The following is a 22,712-nucleotide window of genomic DNA, read 5'->3' on the forward strand; positions in this document are numbered from 1 at the left end:
CGTGCCATCATTGGCACGCCTGATATACTATTTAATCAGTACTGTCCCCTCCCGGCCTTGGGATCGGGCGCCATATATCATTGCTGCTGCTGTGTTTTATGGTTATAAATTTGTAAATTGTTTTGAATTACCTTTGTTTTTATGTGTACAATGTTGTTTTTAGCCTGCTGTGTTTAGTGTTATTATGTATTGTTGTTGCAAGCCTGCTGTACACCGCCCAGAGCCTTTCGGGGATAGGCGGTTTAAAATCTAATAAATAGATAGATAGATAGATAGATAGATAGATAGATAGATAGATAGATAGATAGATAGATAGATAGATAGATAGATAGATAGATAGATAGATAGATAGATAGATAGATAGATAGATAGATAGATAGATAGATAGATAGATAGATAGATAGATAGATAGATAGTTTGCCATTGCTTTTCCCTGCTATTCTTTACCCCCTAGTTAGGTGCTAGGTACATAGCTAGCACTCCACCCTTCTAGCACTGTTCAAACTATGTTAAACGGAACTGTTCCGGAGGGGATTTTTTTTATAAGGCAAACAGGGTGCATTATGATGCAATAGTTCAAACATGTGATTAAATTTAAAAAAACAGGACTGTGGGCGGCGCTACCGTGCCGAGTTTATATTATCTGTTTGCCAGATGTACTCTCTGGCTCTCCCCACAACATTATCTACTTATGTAATTCCACCTTTTGGCATTGTTAACATAACATATCTAATACTTGCAGTTTGTTTTGGAGGTTTCTGCAATCTTAGTTCTATCATGTCGCTTATCAGAGGTCTTACTATTCTACTGAGTGCGCTGGCTTACATTATTTAATCCGCCGCAAGCCTCAGTGGGAAAAGGTGGATTATAAATAATGTCAATAAATTTTTTTAAAAAAAATAAAAACAGCTTTGCACAGTGTGCAGTTTTAATTAGGATCACCAAGTTCAACGGATATCAACTTCAAATAGTTGGATGTGGCAAAGCATTCTAGAGTCACTTTGGACCCACAAGCCTTTTCCGCTGGACATGCCAGGGGGTTGAACCTGATATTTTCCGTATGCTAAGCAGATGTTCACTGTCACTAAGCCTTGGCCTCTTCCCAATAGCAGGTCCTGTTATTTGTGTAGCCTATTGGTTGCAGAAGAAATGGTGGCATAAAGTCCTTCCTTCCTTCCTTCCTTCCTTCCTTCCTTCCTTCCTTCCTTCCTTCCTTCCTTCCTTCCTTCCTTCCTTCCTTCCTTCCTTCCTTCCTTCCTTCCTGGGGGGGGTGGCTTCACAGCAGTCCGTTAAGGAGTTAGCGAAGGCGTGCAAGAGAAATATAAGTTTTTTGGGATGGGAGTCAAAGAGCTATTTTACTGCCACTCTGCTTTTTGGGATGTCTTACTCTGGCCCTTTCCGCACGGGCCATAAACGGCGCCCTGGGGATGGCAAAAATGCCGTCCCCAGGGAGCCGTTTGCACAGGCGGCGCTGCAAAAACGCAGCAGCACCAACCTGGCTCCCCTCTCCCTCCCCCAGGGCGGCGTCAGGCAGCCTCCAAGCTCTCCCTCCTGGAGGGAGGTTTTTGGAACAGGCTGTGCATTCCACAGGCGTGATGCGAGCGGCTGCGCCGGGGAATGCAGCTGGGCTCAATCCCTCTCCCACTCACCTGCATTAGCCTCCATTAAGCCCTGCTGGCCTCTGTAGACCCTCTCTCGCTGTCCTCCGACCCCTGGAGGGCAGCATGGGCGGGTCTATGGAGGCCAGCAGGGTGATGGAGGCGACGAGGTGAGTGGGAGAGGGACGGGGAAGAGGCAGCTCCGTGCGGAGCCGCCTCTCTTGCACTGGCCTCTTTGGGGGCCGCTTGCACACTCTTGTGTGAACGGCCCCCGCTTCCCCACCGGCAGAATTCCTGCCGGTGGGGAAGCACCCTTTCCGCAGTGCGGAAAGGGCCTCTTTTTCTTCAAATAACGTCCCTTCCCCTTCCCCAGTGGTCAGTCACCATTTTTGAAAGTCCCCCTAGTTTCCCAAGGGGCTTGAGCATAAGGCTGATGTTTGAAGCTTGAGGAACGCCCTCCCCCCGTGTATACCGTGTTTCCCCCAAAATAAGCCCTACCCCGAAAATAAGCCCTAATGCATCTTTTGGCGCAGAATTTAATATAAGACCCTGTCTTATTTTCGGGGAGACACGATGCTGTTGGGCACGGAGAACAGGTTGCATCTTTCTTTGGATTCCAGCCTAGGTAACCGTTTTCTCCCTCTTGGGCAGATTGGTGTGTGGCTGTTATACATACAAAGATTGGATTAACTAGATCATTTTCAAGGTGTTGGTGTTAACCTTTAAGGCCTTACGCGGCCTGGGGCCTCCGTACCTACACACCGTCTTACCCCATATGTCCCGAACCGGTCTCTGCGTTCAGCAGAGGCCAATTTACTGGTGATCCCTGGCCCCTCCATGATATGGCTGGCCTCCACCCGGGCCAGAGCCTTTACAGCTCTGGCCCCAGCCTGGTGGAACGCTCTTCCTCCAGCTGTCCGGGCCCTGCGGGACCTCGTTGAGTTCCGCAGGGCCTGCAAGACTGAGCTGTTCCACCGGGCCTTTGGGGAGACTAGCCATTGATAGGGGCCCCCTCCCTCCCTCCCTCCCTCCCTCCCTTCTTGTTCTTCTTCATGAAGACCTATAAACCCCCATTCTGGGGCTTCTGTGGGAATGATAGCAGGCGCCATCTGGAACTAAAGTATTAATGCTGCATTTTAATAGAGTAAGGTTTATTTTTATCAGAGCCATCCTAACTTATGTTGCCATATTGTATTTTTAATTGGTTATTGCTCTTTTATATTGTTCACCGCCCTGGGCCCCTCGAGTGATTCTATAAACCTAATAAATAAATAAATAGATAGATAGATAGATAGATAGATAGATAGATAGATAGATAGATAGATAGATAGATAGATAGATAGATAGATAGATAGATAGATAGATAGATAAATAGATAGATAGATAGATAGATAGATAAATAGATAGATAGATAGATTGATTGATTGATTGATTGATTGATTGATTGATTGACTGGATTTTGTGATTAATCTGAGTTTAAGACAGGAGGAGCCACTGGGTAAAAGCAGATAGAATCTTTTCCTTTCATTTAGGTAGGAAGGTGCATTTCAAAGCCTGCTGCACCAATAACTTCTTGGGCAGACGAATGGCATATTCCTGCCCTACCTGAAGTACTGGAAGTTCAGTACTGGAATGTTAATAGCCACGAAACGGCTTCCGTCTTCTGCGGGCCCATCCCAAGCAGATTGATTTCCTGAGCACCCTTTTCATTGCGCAACTGAAATTAACAACATGGGGGGGGGGGGAAGTTAAGCCCCATGTTGTCAGTTTCAGTTGTGCCTTGTATACGGGGGGAAATGCTCCCTTGGTTTTGATATTTTAAATTTTTAGTATTTGTAAGGCAAGATCAAATCTATGAGACTCTCAGGTTTTAGTGGTTTGCGATGGATATATCCGGTTAATTGTTGGGTTTGCATGCTGCCGCCCTCGTCCTGTCCTGTTGCAAAGGTAGAAGACAGAAGCCTTGGATACCAGCTGGTTGTGACATCTAAATTTGTGTGCCTGAATAGACAAGGAAGACTCAAACTGCACTTTGCCCAGTTGCCTGTATTCGGGTATTCCAGCCAACTGGAATTAGCGATCTCGGCGGAGGGGAAGAGATCCCCAAAGCACAGTCATCCATCCGTTGCAAACAGCAACAAAACCCAACCACAAAATCTCAGGTTGTTCGTGACCGTGAACGGAGACACCACTGACCTCTCTGTGTTTTATAACGCTTTGTCCTCACGAACGTGTCCCTTGGCCTTCTTGCAGATTCAGAGATGTTTGAAGTCACAGGTGGGACAGGTGGATTTGGAGCCGCAGTGTCACTTTTGAACAGTCAAGAGTCCTGAACTGCACATTCTAGCAGTTAATAAAGTGTATCTGTTTTTCCAGCTCTTGCGGCTTGACTCACTCAGTTTCTACTGGAACGTGGACAGCGAAATGTACTACCGCTCTTCCCGGGAACAAATATTGGTAATTTAACACTGAATAAGCTACAGGCATATTTAAAAGATGCTATCGTCTTCTTACTGACCTAGGTGATTTTTTAAAAAAGAGAACAAGAATACCATTACTGTGATGTACCTTTCTGTAGCTGGATGCTTTATCACAGTGGTGGCGAACCTATGGCACGGGTGCCAGAGGTGGCACTCAGAGCCCTCTCTGTGGGCACGCGCAAACAGAGTCGCCCCCACTCCCACACATCTAGGCTGGCCTGGGCCGCTGGGCTCAATTATTAGCATTAAACCTATGACCTAATTTTGGGGAAGCAGTGTAGGTAACCTTGTTAAGCGCTGTTAAACCCCACTGATTTTCATGTGAAGGACTAAAACGCGATCCTTTACCTGGCAGTAAGCTCGGTTGCTGGCAATGGGGCTTGCTTCTGAGTAAACCTTCTTAGGGTCGTGATTCACCCGTTGGAAGAGTTGCATGGCTGCTTCAAAGCAAAGCCACCGACTACCACCAATCTTACTCCCGAGTAACGCATGTCTCAGAGCCAACCGTTTTTTCTAAACTAAAACCTCAGTATTCAGGTTAAATTGCCGTGTTGGCACTTTGCGATAAATAAGTGGGTTTTGGGTTGCAGTTTGGGCACTCGGTCTCGAAAAGGTTCACCATCACTGCTTTATCACTTCATAATGGCACACAACGCCTGCCTTTTTCAGGATATCCAAGCTATTAAAACTTCTGTATTCCCAATGTGCTGCAAAGCTAGGCCTCATGATTCCAAATCCAAATCCAAATCATTTATTTACGGTCAACGATCAGAACAGAACAAAAATAGACAATTCAGCAACAAGAAAACAGGTCAGAGATACTGTGTTTCCCCAAAAATAAGACAGTGTCACATTAATTTTTGCTCCCAAAGATGCGCTATGTCTTATTTTCAGGGGATGTCTTACTTTTCTGCTTTCTGTTCGTCGGGCGTGCTTCCAGACAAAAACTTTTGCTACATCTTACTTTTGGGGGATGCCTTATATTTCGCACTTCAGCAAAACCTCTACTATGTCTTATTTTCAGGGCATGTCTTATATTCAGGGAAACAGGGTAGTACATAGTCTATATTGCTGACAGAGAGGATGTTCATGGGAATTAAATAATTTATATAAAAAAATTTCAGTGACTTATGTTTGAAATCTCGTTGCACCTAAATTGCGATACAGTAAGTAAGAATACAATGGTTGGAGCAGAGATAAAAATTTGAGTATAAAAGGCTCATACAATATTTGCTAAAAAGGAAGCTTATAAGGACTGACGAAAAAGCTGGGCTTCCGGCCATGTCATCTAAAAGTTGAGCGGGTCTAATCTTCCCTTCCCTTGACAATACGGCCTCAGGGTATCTCTTTTTATATTTACAGATAAGTGCACAGAAATGGGCCATTTCCCGTGTGATTTTCTGGTTTCTGCCTGACAATGTATAGCCAGTAAAGCTTTGTGATTTAGGCCGGTTAAGCCAGATAGGGCAGGACTAAGAATTTCCTTATGGGGCCTCTTGATTCCATTATGCAAAATGTTTGTATGTATTGTGCTGTTTATCTGAGACTGTTGATCCCACTGAATGTGGCTTTTGCATATTGCGAATGCAGTTTTATGCATTAATGTCACTGTACACCAGGGGTCCCCAAACTTTTTAAACAGGGGGCCAGCTCACTGTCGCTCAGACTGTTGGAGGGCCGGACTAAAAAAAACTATGAACAAATTCCTATGCACAAATGATTGTAAAATGTTTGATTTCACCTTTCAGCCTTTCTGTCATAGTCTATTTTAAGAACAGTGACCAAAGTATGTCAAGTACAGGGTGGGCTCCAAATATTGTTGGGGAGGCTGTGGAATACCTTCCCCTGTAAAAAAAAAAAAGCAGAACTTTCCCAATGAAGCATTCCATCTAACCCAGGATCAGGTCTCTTCCTGGGTTCTTTCCTCCCTAGCAATGTGAGCGGTTCGCCAGCCTGGCTGATGCCAATAAGAGGTGAAACGGAACAGAAAGCCTGAGAGCAACACATGGAGTAGCTGAGAGGGAAGGGCGGAGCAGGCGTTGCCACATGTAAGGTTTCCAACTCTGGGTCAGAAAATTCATGGATATTTGGGGGTGCCATCATGTAATTGCAATCAACAGCCATTGGGGCCGGTTCCTCCTCTCCCTCGAGCCCCCACTGCACATGAATGGAGCCATCACCGTCATGCCTGGCGGGCCGGATAAATGCCTTCAGGGGGCCACATTTGGCCCCCGGGCCGTAGTTTGGGGACCCCTGCTGTACACTATTCCGCTTTAAGGTATTATTTCCAAGCTGTTTATTAAATGTTGGCACTTGCTAGTAGGTTTGTGGCCAGTTTTTGCCTTGTTTGCCAAAAACCACCTTTTTATCTCTTAAGCCAATTACCTTGTAAGCCTGCTTTGGCGACGTGATTACTTGAAAGCAAGCTGACGTTATTTAATGACCGACAGATGGCTCTCTGATTTTTCATGCCCTGTATCATGATGCTACTTATTGCCTGAGTTTATTAAGTTTCATTAGAAAATTTATACGTTATGAGGAACCTTTTATTGTTTACGCACCTGCGTTTTGAATCTTTTCATATGAACAGGCACAAACTGCCTGATTTGCAAGCCATGTAATTTGAAGAACAGCTCTTTGTTCGCCAGAATCTGTTCCCAGATGTGTTCCTGAACTGGCTGGATTACTTTGGGACACCTTATTGACCAGGAAGCACAGCTATTCCTGGTTTATCAGTCTGGCACGTGATCTTTTTGGTTAATGAACTGCAAGCAGTCCATTCGTTTTTTGTGTAACGAGTCTCCCGTTCCCTGGTAACACAAGGGGAAATTCGCGGGGGAAATTGGTTTTTCGAATATTTATTAGCCTCATTTCCAAGAGAATTTTATTAATACTGTTATGAGAGAGGAAATAACTTGAAATATAAATAATATAAAAGTATCACACTGCTCTTAATTTGTCTCGCTACTTTACTAAGAGCAACAAGGAAGTGAAAAATGTGGCAATTTATAATTGGTTTTCCCAGTTAAATGCATAATTTGTTTCCCAAGATGTTCTGTACCACCCTCTTCCTGATAAAGACGCATATCTGTCAACTGTCTCACTATCGAAGAAGAAGAAGAAGAGTTTGGATTTATATCCCCCCCTTTCTCTCCTGTAAGGAGACTCAAAGGGGATTACAATCTCCTTTCCCTCCCCCCCCCCACAACAAACACCCTGTGAAGTAGGTGGAGCTGAGAGAGCTCGTAAGAACTGTGACTAGCCCAAGGTCCCCCAACTGGCATGTGTTGGAGTGCACAAGCGAATCTGGTTCCCCAGACAAGCCTCCACAGCTCAAGTAGGGGGGTATAAATCCAAACTCCTCCTCCTCCTCCTCCTCCTCCTCCTCCTCCTCCTCCTCCTCCTCCTCCTCTTCTTCTTCTTCTTCTTCTTCTTCTTCTTCTTCTTCTTCTTCTTCTTCTTCTTCTTCTTCTTCTTCTTCTTCTAAACCCATTTTATTCTTCATGTAGCCACCATAATCTGCTTGATTCCATTTATATTAGCTGTTTGTCTTTGCAGGAACAACTGAAAAGAGGGGTCCCTTCAGTCGGCCGAAAGCCTCCAGACTATCAGTACAGTAAGTGTGTGGGATGGAACTGGGGGTGCCTGGTTTATGTCTGCTATGGGGGTGGGTGGGGGAAATGGGGGAGGTTTGATTCAATGTCAGGCTGCTCCACGTGTGTTCGTGTAACCCCACGCCACCGACCATTTTATTTTCCTGGTGTTTTGTGCTAGTTGCGAATCGTGCTTTCGTTTCCCAATCCATGTTTTGCTTCCAGTTTTCAGACCAGTGTCGGCTTCCGCCAAGCTGTATATCAACCCCCACGCGGAAATGGAGCTAAAAACTCCAAAGGTTGATTGGAGCGTGGAAGTGCAGAGCATCGCTGTGGAGTTGACCAAGCCTCAGGTAAAATGGCCGTTTGGTGACCTTGTTTGAGGACTGCCGCTCTGCCTTTAACCGCTCGCTCTGGACCGGCTCCACTTCCTTGCTCCTGTGTCTGAAAGAAAGATGCATGGACCGCCTGTTTAGAACGATTTGAGTAGTCTGTGAAGTTTGAAAAAGCTGCCTTGAATGGAGTTTCTGAGGGAGGTTTGCTTTACTTCTTTGCTCCAAAGGGCATCAGTCTCCTTTCCTTTCCTCCACTTTGTCCTCACGACAACCCTGGGAGGTAGGCTTAGGCTGAGAAAATGTGACTTCCACGGCCGAGTGAGGATTCAAACATGGTTCTCCCAAATGCTAGTCTGACACTCTACACTAGGGGTGGCCAACCTATGGTGCTCCAGATGTTCATGGACTACAATTCCCATCAGCCAATTGGCCATGCTGACAGGGGCTGATGGGAATTGTAGTCCATGAACTGATAAGAATTGTAGTCCAATTGGCCATGCTGATGGGAAATGTAGTCCAATTGGCCATGCTGACAGGGGCTGATGGGAATTGTAGTCCATGAACTGATAAGAATTGTAGTCCGATTGGCCATGCTGATGGGAAATGTAGTCCCATTGGCCATGCTGACAGGGGCTGATGGGAATTGTAGTCCATGAGCTGATAAGAATTGTAGTTCGATTGGCCATGCTGATGGGAAATGTAGTCCATGAACTGATAAGAATTGTAGTCCAATTGGCCATGCTGACAGGGGTTGATGGGAATTGTAGTCCATGAACTGATAAGAATTGTAGTCCAATTGGCCATGCTGATGGGAAATGTAGTCCAATTGGCCATGCTGACAGGGGCTGATGGGAATTGTAGTCCATGAACTGATAAGAATTGTAGTCCGATTGGCCATGCTGATGGGAAATGTAGTCCAATTGGCCATGCTGACAGGGGCTGATGGGAATTGTAGTCCATGAGCTGATAAGAATTGTAGTCCGATTGGCCATGCTGATGGGAAATGTAGTCCAATTGGCCATGCTGACAGGGGCTGATGGGAAGTGTAGTCCATGAACTGATAAGAATTGTAGTCCAATTGGCCATGCTGATGAGAAATGTAGTCCAATTGGCCATGCTGATGGAATGTAGTCAATTGGCCATGCTGACAGGGGGAGTTGAGTTAGTCCATGAACTGATAAGAATTGTAGTCCGATTGGCCATGCTGATGGGAAATATAGTCCAATTGGCCATGCTGACAGGGGCTGATGGGAATTGTAGTCCACGAACATCTGGAGCACCGTAGGTTGGCCACCCCTGCTCTACACCATGGTGGCTCTCAGTATGCCTCTCAGCAGAGAATCAGGAGTGTTTTTGGCACACACAGCCCCTGTTAGTGTTTCCAACTGTGTGACTTTGTGTACTCATTTGTTTCAGTATCTTAGTATGATTGACCTACTGGAGTCTGTGGACTATATGTTTCGAAATGCCCCCTACCGAAAGTTTAGGCCGGACTTACCCCTGCATAAGAATGCGACCAAATGGTAAGTTGAGAGCTTTTCTGAACAGTTTTTAAATGGGGTAATTGGGTGGCTATATAGTAGTTCTAGGTTACTGCTCGCAGCTGAAGGGGAAATATTAATTTCCCTTATAGACTGGATGACGGCCTAACCCAGGTTGGGTCTCATAGATGGTCAAGGGGGAATCTTGTGTCTGCCGTGGGAAATACCTCACATACAATGAAATGTGGCAGGACTGGTCAGTTCTGTTGAGCTTTCTACCTCTCAACAGTGTATAAGTTTGCTTGCTTTTGCTTTAACATTAATATTTGAAAAACCGGCTTTCAGAAATGCCACATTGTTTTGTAGAGATCTTATTGCCCTGCCCTGGTTTGGCTTGTAATATTTAAATAAAGGTTCCCCCAGCATACGTAAAAGGAACTGACTTAGAACAGCCTTTGAAAACCTTTGCACTGCAATGCAAAGCAAGCCCTATTTTCCTCATCCTTGCACAAAGCAGCCGTGCCTGATAATTGTGTCAGCAGAAACTTAGGCTCCTTCTGCACATGCAGAATAATGCACTTTCAAACTGCTTTCAATGCTCTTTGAAGCCGTGTGGAATAGCAAAATCCACTTGCAAACAGTTGTGAAAGTGGTTTGAAAACGCATTATTCTGCGTGTGCGGAAGGGGCCTTAGCTATGAAAGGTTTTTAGCAGGGGCTTTCTTCCCAACAGTGCCTTTGGGAGCGGCTTATGGAATCTGCAACTGGAACGACAGTGCAGAAATGCGTGATTTATTGTGAAACTGCCTTAATTAGCACTGCAGAAACTGAGCATGTAGCCAGCCATGCAGCAAATGTGATGGATGGTTAATCCTTTCTTAAAATTCAGGCATTTTCTCATGGTTTTACCTCTCAATAAAAACGAGAAGTTAATTTTCTTGCTTCTTGCAGGTGGAAATACGCAATAAACAGCATTCTCGAGGTCCATATCAGGAGATATTCTCGCATGTGGTCGTGGAGTAACATAAGACACCACAGGCAACTTCTGAAAAGTTACAAAAATGTTTACAAAAACAAACTGGCGCAGGCGAAAGTATCCGAAGAAACACAGAAACAGATGCAGGTACCTGAGGGCATTTAGAAGGGTTAGATGGGAAAAGTCTACCAGGAAACCTGCTGCTGTAAATGAAATACATTTCCATATGTACCAGAGGTGGGATCCAGCAGGTTCTCACAGGTTCCCGAGAGTAGGTTGCTAATTATTTGCGTGTGCCGAGTGGGGGTTACTCATGGGTGATTTTGCCATGTGATTTTTGCCTTAGTTACGCCCCTCCTCTCAGCAGCAGCGTGCAGAACTTGAAGCAGTCTAGCAGGAGGTGCACCGGCGTGCGTGGCAGCCTGCGTCTGCGTGCATTCGTTTCCCGCCCAAGGACGGGCACAGCGGCTGCGTCCTTGCCACAGCCCCGCCCAGGAATGCCCTGCCCAGCCACGCCCCCGTCGTGCCCAGCCCAGCCCCATTGGCGCTACGCCACAGTTTGAATGCCACCACCATGGGAACCTGTTACTAAATTTTTTGGATCCCACCAATGATATATACCATCCTGTTTTATGTCTCTGTGCATATAAAACCTGTGTTGCTGCATCTGCACTGGCTTCAAGTGGAGTGCTGGATTGTCAGAACACGTGTAAATGTTTAGACGAGCAAAATCTAAATGACAGCTGGACCCTCCTTCTAGGTGCCGTGTGCAGATTCAAGGTTCAAGGTTTTGGTATTCATGTTGGTATTCATGTTTTGGTATTCAGGTATGGTCCGGGAGCAACGTACCTGCAAGACCGTCTCTTCCGCTATTTATTTATTTATTTATTTATATTTTAGACTTGTAGGCCGCCTCTTCCCCGAAGGGCTCGAGGCGGCTCCCAGCATGGCTGTTTCCAACAGCAACTCAAAAACAATATAACTTAACAAATTTAAAATTCCAGCAGCAATCATACATAATTTAAAACAGCTCAACAATATAACTGTTCAAACACTTCAAACGGTTCAAACCGCACAGTCTAAACAGTTTAAAACAGTTCAAAACAGTTTAAAACAGTTTAAAAACAGGCGCCCGATCCCAAGGCTAAAGGAGAGGGAAAAGATAAACAGTAAAGAAAGAGAGAGAGGAAGAAAGGGAGGGAACAGGCGGGCCCAGATGGAATCGGCAATGGGCCCGACCGGGTTGGCAGAAGATGAAAAAGTGGCGGCCTCAGTTTAAATCCGGCAGCCTCGGTCAGGGGGGGTCAGTAAAACCGGGGCCAGCCTCTCCAGAGGCCCGGTGGAATAGCGCTGTTTTGCAGGCCCTGTGGAACTCCCCAAGGTCCCGCAGAGCCGAACTGATGGAGGTAGAGCATTCCACCAGGCAGGGGCCAGAGCCGTAAAGGCCCTGGCCCGGGTCGAGGCCAGCCGCATCGTCGCGGGGCTAGGGGTCACCAGCAGTTCTGCCACCGCTGAGCGTAATGGCCTATGTGGGACATAAGGGGTGATGCGGTCCCGCAGGTATGAGGGCCCCATGCCGCGTAAGGCCTTAAAGGTTATTACCAACACCTTGAAGAGGTGTTGTTTCTTGATGGATACAATCTTGCTCCCTCACCAACATGACATCCCTTCAAATATCTAAACATGGCTATCATGTCACCTCCTAACCTTCTCTTCACCAAATTAAACATCCCCAGCTCCCTAAGTCTCTCCTCCAGACCTTTGACCATTTTAGTTGCCCTCCTCTGGACCCGTCCCAGCTTGTCAATGTCCTTCTTGAATTGCGGTGCCCAGAACTGTACACAGTTGTTGATAATGATGGAGACACACTGTCCAAAAAGTTAGCCAATTGGCTGAAACTTTTCTTATTAGACTGTTGATCCATTAGTAAAACTTTTCTTATTAGACTGTTGATCCATTAGTAAACGCTAAGCGTACTTTTTGTCTCTGTTTGTTCCTCAGGATTTAGAAAAGGCTCTAGATGTTTTCAGTATCATTTTAGCCCGGCAGCAAGCACAAGTTGAGGTACGTTCTGCTATTTGCGGTTTCTGTGTCCATTTCATAAACACAACGTTGGAAGTTATGCAGGGGTCTGCATATGAGTCTCACCCCTGTTTCTTCTCGCCCCTCACTTTGAAATCAATTTGCTTTTAATTTTGAGCGAACAATAGCTTAGTATATTGTTGAAGGCTTTCACGGCCGGAATCACTGGGGTGCTGTGTGGTTTCTGGCAAGCTAATTGCACCCTTTACTTGTTAACAGGCAAATGGTTCTTTCCCCCACCCTGGATACTCCAACAAGTATATATACTCCACTTGCTTTCCTACTATTAGATCCTCTGAAGATGCCAGCCACAGATGCAGGCGAAATGTCAGGAGAGAATGCTACTGCAACACGGCCATACAGCCCGGAAACCCCACAACACCCCAATAGCTTAGATTTTAGGGAAAAAAAACCCATAGCCATCTCAACCAATGTGTTGCCACTCCAAGCATATTCCTTCATTTTCCCTTGATCCTCAGCTTTGTGTGTGTGTGTGTGTGTGTATTTTAAAGTTTTGGAGGACGTGAAACGACAGGGCCTTTATTCCTTGCGTTCATCTTATCGGCGTTTGGTTATAGATGATAAGGTCGGGACAGAAGCTACTGAGGAAGAAGTCGACAGATGCTGAGAAGAAAGGGAGCGGCTGGTTTAGTGGACTTTGGAGTAAGAAGGAGTCTAAGAGAAAAGAAGACGAAGAGCTACAAGCCCCTGAAAGTAGGTTAGAACATAAAGTGAACATTAGGGCACTCCCTTCTCAATTGAATCCTGTTTTCTATCATAGGACTGTGTAGAGAAAGAGGCTGACTGCCACTTCTCAAAACGTGGGTTAGGATTTTAAAATGCACAACAAAAAACTCAGCAGCTGAAACTTTAAATAAAATATTCTTTGGGTTTATTGAGAGCCACACCTTCCCAATAAACTAAACAATGGGGAGGGAATAATCAAGGTTAAAATAACATAATAAAACAATCGTTGGTGTTTGGAATATGCTGCCACAGGAGGTGGTGATGGCCTGGGTAGCTTTAAAAAGGGCTTGGACAGATTGATGGAGAAGTCTATCTATGGCTACCAATCTTGATCCTCCTTGATCTGAGATTGCAAAGACCTTAGCAGACCAGGTGCTCGGGAGCAGCAGCAGCAGCAGCAGCAGAAGGCCATTGCTTTCACATCCTTCCTGTGAGCTCCCAAAGGCACCTGGTGGGCCACTGCAAGTAGCAGAGTGCTGGACTAGATGGACTCTGGTCTGATCCAGCAGGCTCTTTCTTATGTTCTTATGTTCTAATGGTAGCATGGCCTATAAAGCAAAACAAGCAAAGAGCAAAAACGAAAGTATTACAACCCAAACTAGCCGGCAGAGTTTAAACTTCAAAACAACCAAGGCAACAGGTAGGAAACACAGGTATGCTCATGCAGTACAGAGTAACAGGGATAAAAGTAAAGTTAGAACAGCACAGTCCCGAGTGAGAGTGTTGGAGGGTAATTATACTAAACTACTGATGAATTGGCATATAAACGAACCAATCAAACTCTCACACAAATTTACTAAGCATAATGTAAAGCATAGGTGTCAAACTTGCGGCCCTCCAGATGTTTTGGACTACAGTTCCCATCATCCCCTGCCAGCATGATGCTGGCAGGGGGTGATGGGAATTGTAGTCCATAACATCTGGAGGGCTGCGAGTTTGACACCTGTGATGTAAAGACATTGTTGCCACCAGGTGCAATTCTTAACAGAGGTAATCAAAGTCCTAAGTGGGATGGAAATAACCCACAGGTGGGGGTGACTTCTAGCCAAAGCAGCTAATGTAAACATAGTAACATAACATAAAGTAACATAGGCAATTTCTCCACAGACTGACTTATGCATCATGACAGAGGCCGCTTCCGCACACGCAGAATAATGCACTTTCAGCCCACTTTCAATGCACTTTGCAGCTGGGCAGAATAGCAAAATCCACTTGCAAACAGTTGTGAAAGTGGATTGAAAGTGCATTATTCTGCATGTGTGGAAGGGGCCAAAGAGAGGAGTGCGTGTGACAGGTATGAGCTTAGTTTATTGTCATGCTCTCGTTCTCTCACTCCCTCCTGCCTTGAGTGGAACAGAAGGGTTCCTGGTCTGGGATTCAAACCCTAGTCTGCCCTGGTCTCCAAATGTAAGGCTTTGGTCAAAAACGGATGGATAATGCCTGATGTACATTGTTTTGGCAAGAATGGGAATTGTGTCTGATTGAAGAAGAAGAAGAAGGAGGAGGAGGGGGAGGAGGAGGAGGAGGAGGAGGAGTTTGGATTTATATCCCCCCCTTTCTCTCCTGTAAGGAGACTCAGGGGAGCTTGCAAGCTCCTCCCCCCCACCCCCCAACACACACCCTGTGAGGTGGCTGGGGCTGAGAGAGCTCAGAAGAACTGTGACTAGCCCAAGGTCGCCCAGCTGGCACGTGTTGGAGTGCACAAGCTAATCTGGTTCACCAGATAAGCCTCCACAGCCCAAGTGGCAGAGCAGGGAATCAAACCCGCTTCTCCAGATTAGAGTGCACCTGCTCTTAACCACTACGCCACGCTGGCTCTTACGCCTCTTGATACTAGGCTGTATTTTCAGGCTGTGAGGTAGTTGCATAATTAGTATATACTGGAATAGGTTTTCCACATGTCGTTTATTGACCCAGATCCCGTGCATGAGCCAGACCAATCAGAAATATTCTCCAGTGGCGTAGGAGGTTAAGAGCTCGTGTATCTAATCTGGAGGAACCGGGTTCAATTCCCCGCTCTGCCGCCTGAGCTGTGGATGCTTCTCTGGGGAATTCAGATTAGCCTGTGCACTCCCACAAACGCCAGCTGGGTGACCTTGGGCTAGTCACAGCTTCTCGGAGCTCTCTCAGCCCCACCTACCTCACAGGGTGTTTGTTGTGAGGGGGGGAGGGCAAGGAGATTGTAAGCCCCATTGAGTCTCCTGCAGGAGAGAAAGGGGGGATATAAATCCAAACTCTTCTTCTTCTTCTTCCAGCGGGCTCTTTTCTACACTACGTGCATCCCTCGGCGCAAACCTAAGCACCACAGACCCAACCCCTGTTTGGGAGAAGATTGGGCAGTTTCTTGAGTTTTTTGGTTCCTGCTGCTTTAGCATCCCTGGGGGGTGGGGGTGGGGATGTGATGTTGCAAATCGCCAGAACGGTGCTTCATGCGGAGATTTGTGTCTGGCAGTGAGGTTGTCAGCGCTGTGTAAATGGGTTTTTAAAAATCTCTTCCGTATTGAATGAGAGGCTGATGACCATTTCTTTGGTGCGTTCGCCAGCTATCGATGACCTCATGACACCAGAGGAGAAGGCAAACCTTTTCACCGCCATCGGTTATAGCGACAGCTCTCATAACCTCACGCTACCCAAGAAGGTATTTGCACCTTTTAATAAAAACAAGACTATCAAATCAACTTATTTGCATTAAGGGGGGAGTTATTTTCCAACCGTCCTCTTGCCCCCCCCCCCCCTCGCTCTCTGAATGAAGGTTGATTCGAAACAGATTGACATTCCTTGACTTTCTAGGGCGATGCAACCAATTTTATTTGTGTTTTCTTACCAGCAGCTCATAAAACAGGTTTAGGATTTGTCTGCTTTATGGCTGGCAAATGTGTTGGCTTTCGCTTTTCCAGGGACGGCTGGATACGTGGAGTCCAGTGCCTGTCAAATTGCTGATGGTTTTTTTAATCCCTTAATACTGTCCTGTGCCCATCACAAGAGTTCTGGACAAGGTGTTTGGGGCGATGCATGCAGAGACCCTTTAATCAGATGTGAAGTCCAGATTAGCGTGGCAGTGGGTGTTGGGGGTGGGGGGAAGTCACCACCCTCTCAACCCCACCCCCCTAACGGCACTCAGACCAGCAGAAGGCTGTAGTGATAAGACCTCTGTATCAGAGGAAGCCCTTTACTTAAATCCTTCCCTTGCTAGTGGGACCGTTGATATAATACAGTGCTGTGTTGTGTATAAATATGCTGTGTCATCTCATCTTTTGCTGAGCCTGGTGCACAGTAGAATGGGTGTCCGATTCCTTCTTATTTCCCGCCTAGTATGTTGCCCACGTGTTGTCCCTGAAGCTGTTGAGCACTTCCTTCACAATTAAAGAAGACAGAAATGTTCCAGACACTCTTAAAATTCAGATTATTGATTTAAGCACCAAAATATCACAGAGACCGGGAGCGCAAGCCCTGAAGTAAGTGTGACGTGTTTTTTTAATTTATTTCTGCTTTTGGGGCATGTTCCGAAACAAGCTAGTTGAAGTGTAAAAACAAACCCATGACGGGTGAATTCTCAGACAGTACCTAATAATAATAATAATAATAATAATAATAATAATAATAATAATAATAATAATAATAATAATAATAATAATAACGAGGAGGAGGAGGAGGAGGAGGAGGAGGATGATGATAATAATAATAATTACTACGCCGATACATTACAGCTTCCTAGGGCTCTGGGTGAGGCTCGAATTGTAATGAAGGCCAACAACCAGCTAAAGATCTGGCAGCTGTGAAATCTACAATAGTAGTAGCAGTAGCAGTAGCAGCAGCAGTAGTAGTAGTAGTAGTAGTAGTAGTAGTTTGGATTTATATTTCCCCCTTTCTCTCCTGTAAGGAGACTCAAAGGGGTTTACAATCTCCTCCCCGCCCCCAAAAAAACACCCTGTGAGGTGGGTGGGGCTGAGAGAGCTCCAAAGAACTGTGACTTGCCCAAGGTCACCCAGCTGGCATGCGTTGGGAGTGCACAAGCTAATCCAGTTCACCAGATAAGCCTTCACAGCTCAAGTGGCAGAGTGGGGAATCAAACCTGGTTCCCCAGATTAGAGTGCACCTGCTCTTAACCACTACGCCACGCGGTGGGTGGGTGGGTGGGGGGGGTGCTTGAAGCTCCCTTTCATGACGGCATTTGTGCCACAGCAACCCAGTATGCAGTGTGAATTTGCATTTTAAATCCACTTTTCAAATTGCCTTTTAAAGATGTTTTCTGCTTTGCAGGGTAGAAGCGAAACTCGAACACTGGTACGTGACGGGCCTTAGGCAGCAGAAGGTCGTGCCTTCCCTCGTGGCTTCGATTGGGGATGCCAAGTCCTCTCTCCTGAGGATAGAGTTTGAAACCAACCCAGAAGACAGCACGGCCGACCAGAGCATCACGGTGGAGTCACAGCCTGTGGAAATTATATACGATGCAGTGAGTAGCGCTCCGTAACAAACGACTACGGTTCCTTCCTCTGGTCTCTTGTCCTCGCTGGCGTCCCATGCAAACAAATCCTCCTTTTTCAGAGAACCATCAACGCGATGGTCGAGTTCTTCCAGACGAACAGAGGCATGGATCTGGAACGTCTAACCACAGCCACGCTGTCAAAACTGGAGGAAATTAAAGAGAGGACCGCCACAGGTAGGTTGGAAGCGCTTTGGCTGCCGTAGCTCGGAAATTCTGCTGTTTTCAAGCAACGGGTTGCTTTTGAGACGTGCGGGTGTAGAAGTTCCCGCAAGTTCCTGCCGCTTTATGGCGACCCGTCATGGGTTTTCAAGGCAAGAGACGTTCAGAGGAGTTTTGCCATTGCCTGCCTCCGTGTAGCAACCCAGGATTTTGTTGGTGGTCTCCCATCCGAGTCCTAACCAGATCCAGTCCTGTATGAACTCTGATGAGACCAGGCTAGGATGGATAGAAGAAAAACCCGCTAGTCTGATCTCTTTTCTTCTTTCCTTCTTTTCTAGGGCTCACACATATTATCGAAACTCGAAAGGTTCTTGACCTGAGCATCAATCTGAAACCTTCTTATCTTGTGGTTCCGCAGACCGGCTTCCACCAGGACAAGTCAGACTTCCTTATTCTGGACTTTGGTACTTTTCAGGTATTTTTTTTGCCCTCTGTTGTTCTTTATAGTGGAGCTTAAAGATCATTGTGGCAGGCAAGATTTGAGTCTAGTACGGTAGCTTAACAGGGGAGAGGCGGGGGGGGGGCAGTGCAGGGCGGCCGGAGCTCCAGATGCCTCGTGGGCAGGTAATGGGGGGGCACCCACCCCCCTCATAACTGTGCCATTGCCCAAACTGTATGTGCAATTTGGGAACAAGGGCATGGTTGAACACTGAGCCAGCCAGCACGGCTCACCCGATTATTATTGATTATTACCAATTACTGAAACCGATTATTACCAATTATTACCCATACAAAAATGATTATTACCGATTATTACCGATTACCGAAACCGATTATTACCGGTTACTGAAACCGATTATTACCAATACCAAAAACTATTATTACCAATTACTGAAACTGATTATTACCGATTATCAGCGATTACTGAAACCGATTATTACCGATTTCTGAAACCAATTACTACCAATTACTGAAACCGATTATTACCGATTATCAGCGATTACTGAAACCGATTATTGCCGATTTCTGAAACCAATTACTACCAATTACTGAAACTGATTATTACCGATTATCAGCGATTACTGAAACCGATTATTACCGATTTCTGAGAACCGAAAATTACACTACCAATTACTGAAACCAATTATTACCGATTATCAGCGATTACTGAAACCGATTATTGCCGATTTCTGAAACCAATTACTACCAATTACTGAAACTGATTATTACCGATTATCAGCGATTACTGAAACCGATTATTACCGATTTCTGAAACCAATTACTACCAATTACTGAAACTGATTATTACCGATTATTACCGATTACTGAAATCGATTATTACCGATTACCGAAACCGATTATTACCGGTTACTGAAACCGATTATTACCAATACCAAAAACTATTATTACCGATTACTGAAACCGATTATTTCCAATTATTACCAATTACCGGAACCGATTATTACCCATTTCTGAAACCATTTACTACCAATTACTGAAACCGATTATTACCAATTATTACCGATTACTGAAACCGATTATTACCAATACCAAAAACTATTATTACCGATTACTGAAACGATTATTTCCAATTATTACCAATTACCAGAACCGATTATTACCGATTACTGAAAACGATTGTTACCGATTATTACCAATAACTTGAACGGATTATTACTGATTATTACCACATGGAGTTTGAACCCTGCTATACGCTGAGCTCACCTTGGCTGGGTCCAACTTTTAGCCTGCAGTTTAAAGCTTGACCCAAGCCACGGTGAGGCCAGAATTGAACTGAGCAGTCGAGTTGGCCGGCTCCAGCTCAGCCTGGCTCCAGCTCAGCTGAGCCCAGCATCGAACAGACCCGCCTCGGTCCAAACTCCACATGGAGTTCAGTGCCAGGTGAGCTGTGCTGGCTGGCTCAGCATTCCACTGCGCCCTTACTCCTGAATCACATGTGGAATTTGTGCAGTGCACAGTTACAAGGCTGGGTGGCTCGGCAATGCGCTCCCCCCCCCCCCCACGTGACCTACCCGAGTAGTGTCTGGGGTGGGGTAAGCCATTGTGCTTGTCCCCGGTGCCATTCTAGGCCATTACGCCCCTGCCTCAATGGCACCTCGTTTAATGGCACAGCACGTTTTTTAAAAGTGTATTCCATTAACGGGGAGAGGAGATCTGTGTTGTCTTAACCGAGGGTGGCTGCTGATTGGACTTTTTACACTGAAAGTGGCGCATACGTTCTGTGCAGTGACGCAAATTGTTATTCTCTAGCTGAACAGCGTCAGTCAAGGCAGCTGCCCCACGTCAAACACGTCCCTGGAAGAGATCATGGACCACGCGTACGACAAGTTCGATATAAAAATCAAGAACGTGCAGCTGCTGTTCGGCAGAGCAGGTATTGAGGCGCTCGCCCAATGAAGGTCTCTTTCAAAACTCTTTGGGGACTTCTGTGCCTCTGAAAACAACCGTTTGATAGTGGCCATCTTCAGCGAATGGTTTCAGTCTTAAACAAGCTAATCTGGAAGACAATGAGGTGTTTGTATCCAGCCTGGGCCCCTGAACAGGTATAAGATTGGCATCTTAAGTAAGAGCAGCAGTGGCGTAGGAGGTTAAGAGCTCGTGTATCTAATCTGGAGGAACCGGGTTTGATTCCCAGCTCTGCCACTTGAGCTGTGGAGGCTTATCTGGGGAATTCAGATTAGCCTGTGCACTCCCACACAGGCCAGCTGGGTGACCTTGGGCTAGTCACAGCTTCTCGGAGCTCTCTCAGCCCCACCTACCTCACAGGGTGTTTGTTGTGAGAGGGGAAGGGCAAGGAGATTGTAAGCCCCTTTGAGTCTCCTGCAGGAGAGAAAGGGGGGATATAAATCCAAACTCTTCTTCTCTTCTTCTTCATCCTGTATTCCATTTTTTTGCTATGCTGACTGTGATCTTCCAGTCTGAGCAGAATTTATACAAAAGCCTTGTCTGGGCTTGGACAGGAGTTAACAATTGAATTTCAGTCAGTGCTGTGGAGCTTTTGAAACGGAGGGCTCACTGATGCCTAAACCCCAACAGAGCTGTGGCATTTTTAAAAGCTGGTCTGCCTTTGGGGGCACTCCTACTTTTCTGGTCTGGAGCGCACCAAAGGAAATAGAGGGCTGGTCCCTAGTCAGGTTAAACAGAACTACCAAAAGGGCCACTGTCAAGTTGTGGCGCACAGCTTCAGGTATTCTTCCCGGTGTCTGTTTTAGCCTCAATGGAGCAGCAGTGGCGTAGGAGGTTAAGAGCTCGTATATCTAATCTGGAGGAACCGGGTTTGATTCCCAGCTCTGCCGCCTGAGCTGTGGAGGCTTATCTGGGGAATTCGGATTAGCCTGTACACTCCCACACACGGCAACTGGGTGACCTTGGGCTAGTCACAGCTTCTCGGAGCTCTCTCAGCCCCACCCACCTCACAGGGTGTTTGTTGTGAGGGGGGAAGGGCAAGGAGATTGTAAGCCCCTTTGAGTCTCCTGCAGGAGAGAAAGGGGGGATATAAATCCAAACTCCTCCTCCTCCTCCTCCTCCTCCTCCTCCTCTTCTTCTTCTTCTTCTTCTTCTTCTTCTTCTTCTTCTTCTTCTTCTTCTTCTTCTTCTCTTCTTCTTCTTCAATGCTTAGTAATTTCTTGAGTGTTTGTGGAACTGTAATTCTCTACTTGCTGCTGGTCAGCTGTGTGTATTCTGGCTCTTGAGTCTTCCGTAGTCCCTCCAGATTTATTTATGTGGTGTGTTTGTACCGTCCCAGCGAAACCTGTACATTCTTAATTTTGTCCCAGGAGAAGACTGGAAGAAGGCTCGGTTCGAGCATCCTTCGACTCTGCACGTGCTGCAGCCCATGGACATCCACATACAGCTCGCCAAATCGATGGTGGAGAAGGATATCAGGATGGCCAAGTAATGTATCACAGCTTGAGCGGCAGCATTAATTTTACTCAGGAGCCCTGTGAAGACAAACAGTATAGGACATGCCTTTAAGAAGAGTTGGATTTATATCCCCCTTTCTCTCCTGTGAGGAGACTCAAAGGGGCTTACAAACTCCTTGCCCTTCCCCCCTCACAACAAACACCCTGTGAGGTGGGTGGGACTGAGAGAGCTCCGAAGAACTGTGACTAGCCCAAGGTCACCCAGCTGGCATGTGTTGGAGTGCACAAACGAATCTGGTTCCCCAGACCAGCCTCCACAGCTCAAGCGGCAGAGCAGGGAATCAAACCCGGTTCTCCAGATTAGAGCGCACCTGCTCTTAACCACTACGCCACTCTGGCTCTTAACTGGAGGCATACTTCTGATTATGCCCATGCTGATTATGCCCATACAATTTTCTTCTGCCAGTAGATTCTTCTAGGTAAATATTCACAGTTTTAGTATATTTTATCCTTTTAACTATAAGCATCTTACTTACCTTAAGCATCTTACTTACCTTACTTAGGAGCAGCAGTGGCGTAGGAGGTTAAGAGCAGGTGCATGCTTATCTGGAGGAACCGGGTTTGATTCCCCGCTCTGCCGCCTGAGCTGTGGAGGCTTATCTGGGGAATTCAGATTGGCCTGTGCACTCCCACACACGCCAGCTGGGTGACCTTGGGCTAGTCACAGTTCTTTGGAGCTCTCTCAGCCCCACCCACCTCACAGGGTGTTTGTTGTGAGGGGGGAAGGGCTAGGAGATTGTAAGCCCCTTTGAGTCTCTGGCAGGAGAGAAAGAGGGGATATAAATCCAAACTCCTCCTCCTCCACCACCACCACCTCCTCCTCCACCTCCTC

General features: G+C 46.3%; 1 protein-coding gene across 1 annotated transcript in view; it reads left to right on the plus strand.

Moving 5' to 3' along the window:
* Window positions 1-2,171: 2,171 nt before the first annotated feature.
* VPS13C (vacuolar protein sorting 13 homolog C) overlaps window positions 2,172-22,712 on the plus strand; it is a 110,442-nt gene continuing 89,901 nt past the window's right edge. Inside the window, 15 exon segments of the mRNA XM_048519710.1 lie at window positions 2,172-2,223; window positions 3,919-4,055; window positions 7,637-7,694; window positions 7,897-8,024; window positions 9,423-9,529; window positions 10,438-10,609; window positions 12,464-12,526; window positions 13,123-13,258; window positions 15,835-15,929; window positions 16,604-16,746; window positions 17,552-17,744; window positions 17,837-17,951; window positions 18,275-18,411; window positions 20,208-20,331; window positions 21,734-21,851. Coding sequence (XP_048375667.1) covers window positions 2,172-2,223; window positions 3,919-4,055; window positions 7,637-7,694; window positions 7,897-8,024; window positions 9,423-9,529; window positions 10,438-10,609; window positions 12,464-12,526; window positions 13,123-13,258; window positions 15,835-15,929; window positions 16,604-16,746; window positions 17,552-17,744; window positions 17,837-17,951; window positions 18,275-18,411; window positions 20,208-20,331; window positions 21,734-21,851 — 1,778 coding nt within the window.

The sequence above is a fragment of the Sphaerodactylus townsendi genome, linkage group LG17 (assembly GCF_021028975.2).
Source record: "Sphaerodactylus townsendi isolate TG3544 linkage group LG17, MPM_Stown_v2.3, whole genome shotgun sequence".
Taxonomy (NCBI): Eukaryota; Metazoa; Chordata; class Lepidosauria; order Squamata; family Sphaerodactylidae; genus Sphaerodactylus; species Sphaerodactylus townsendi.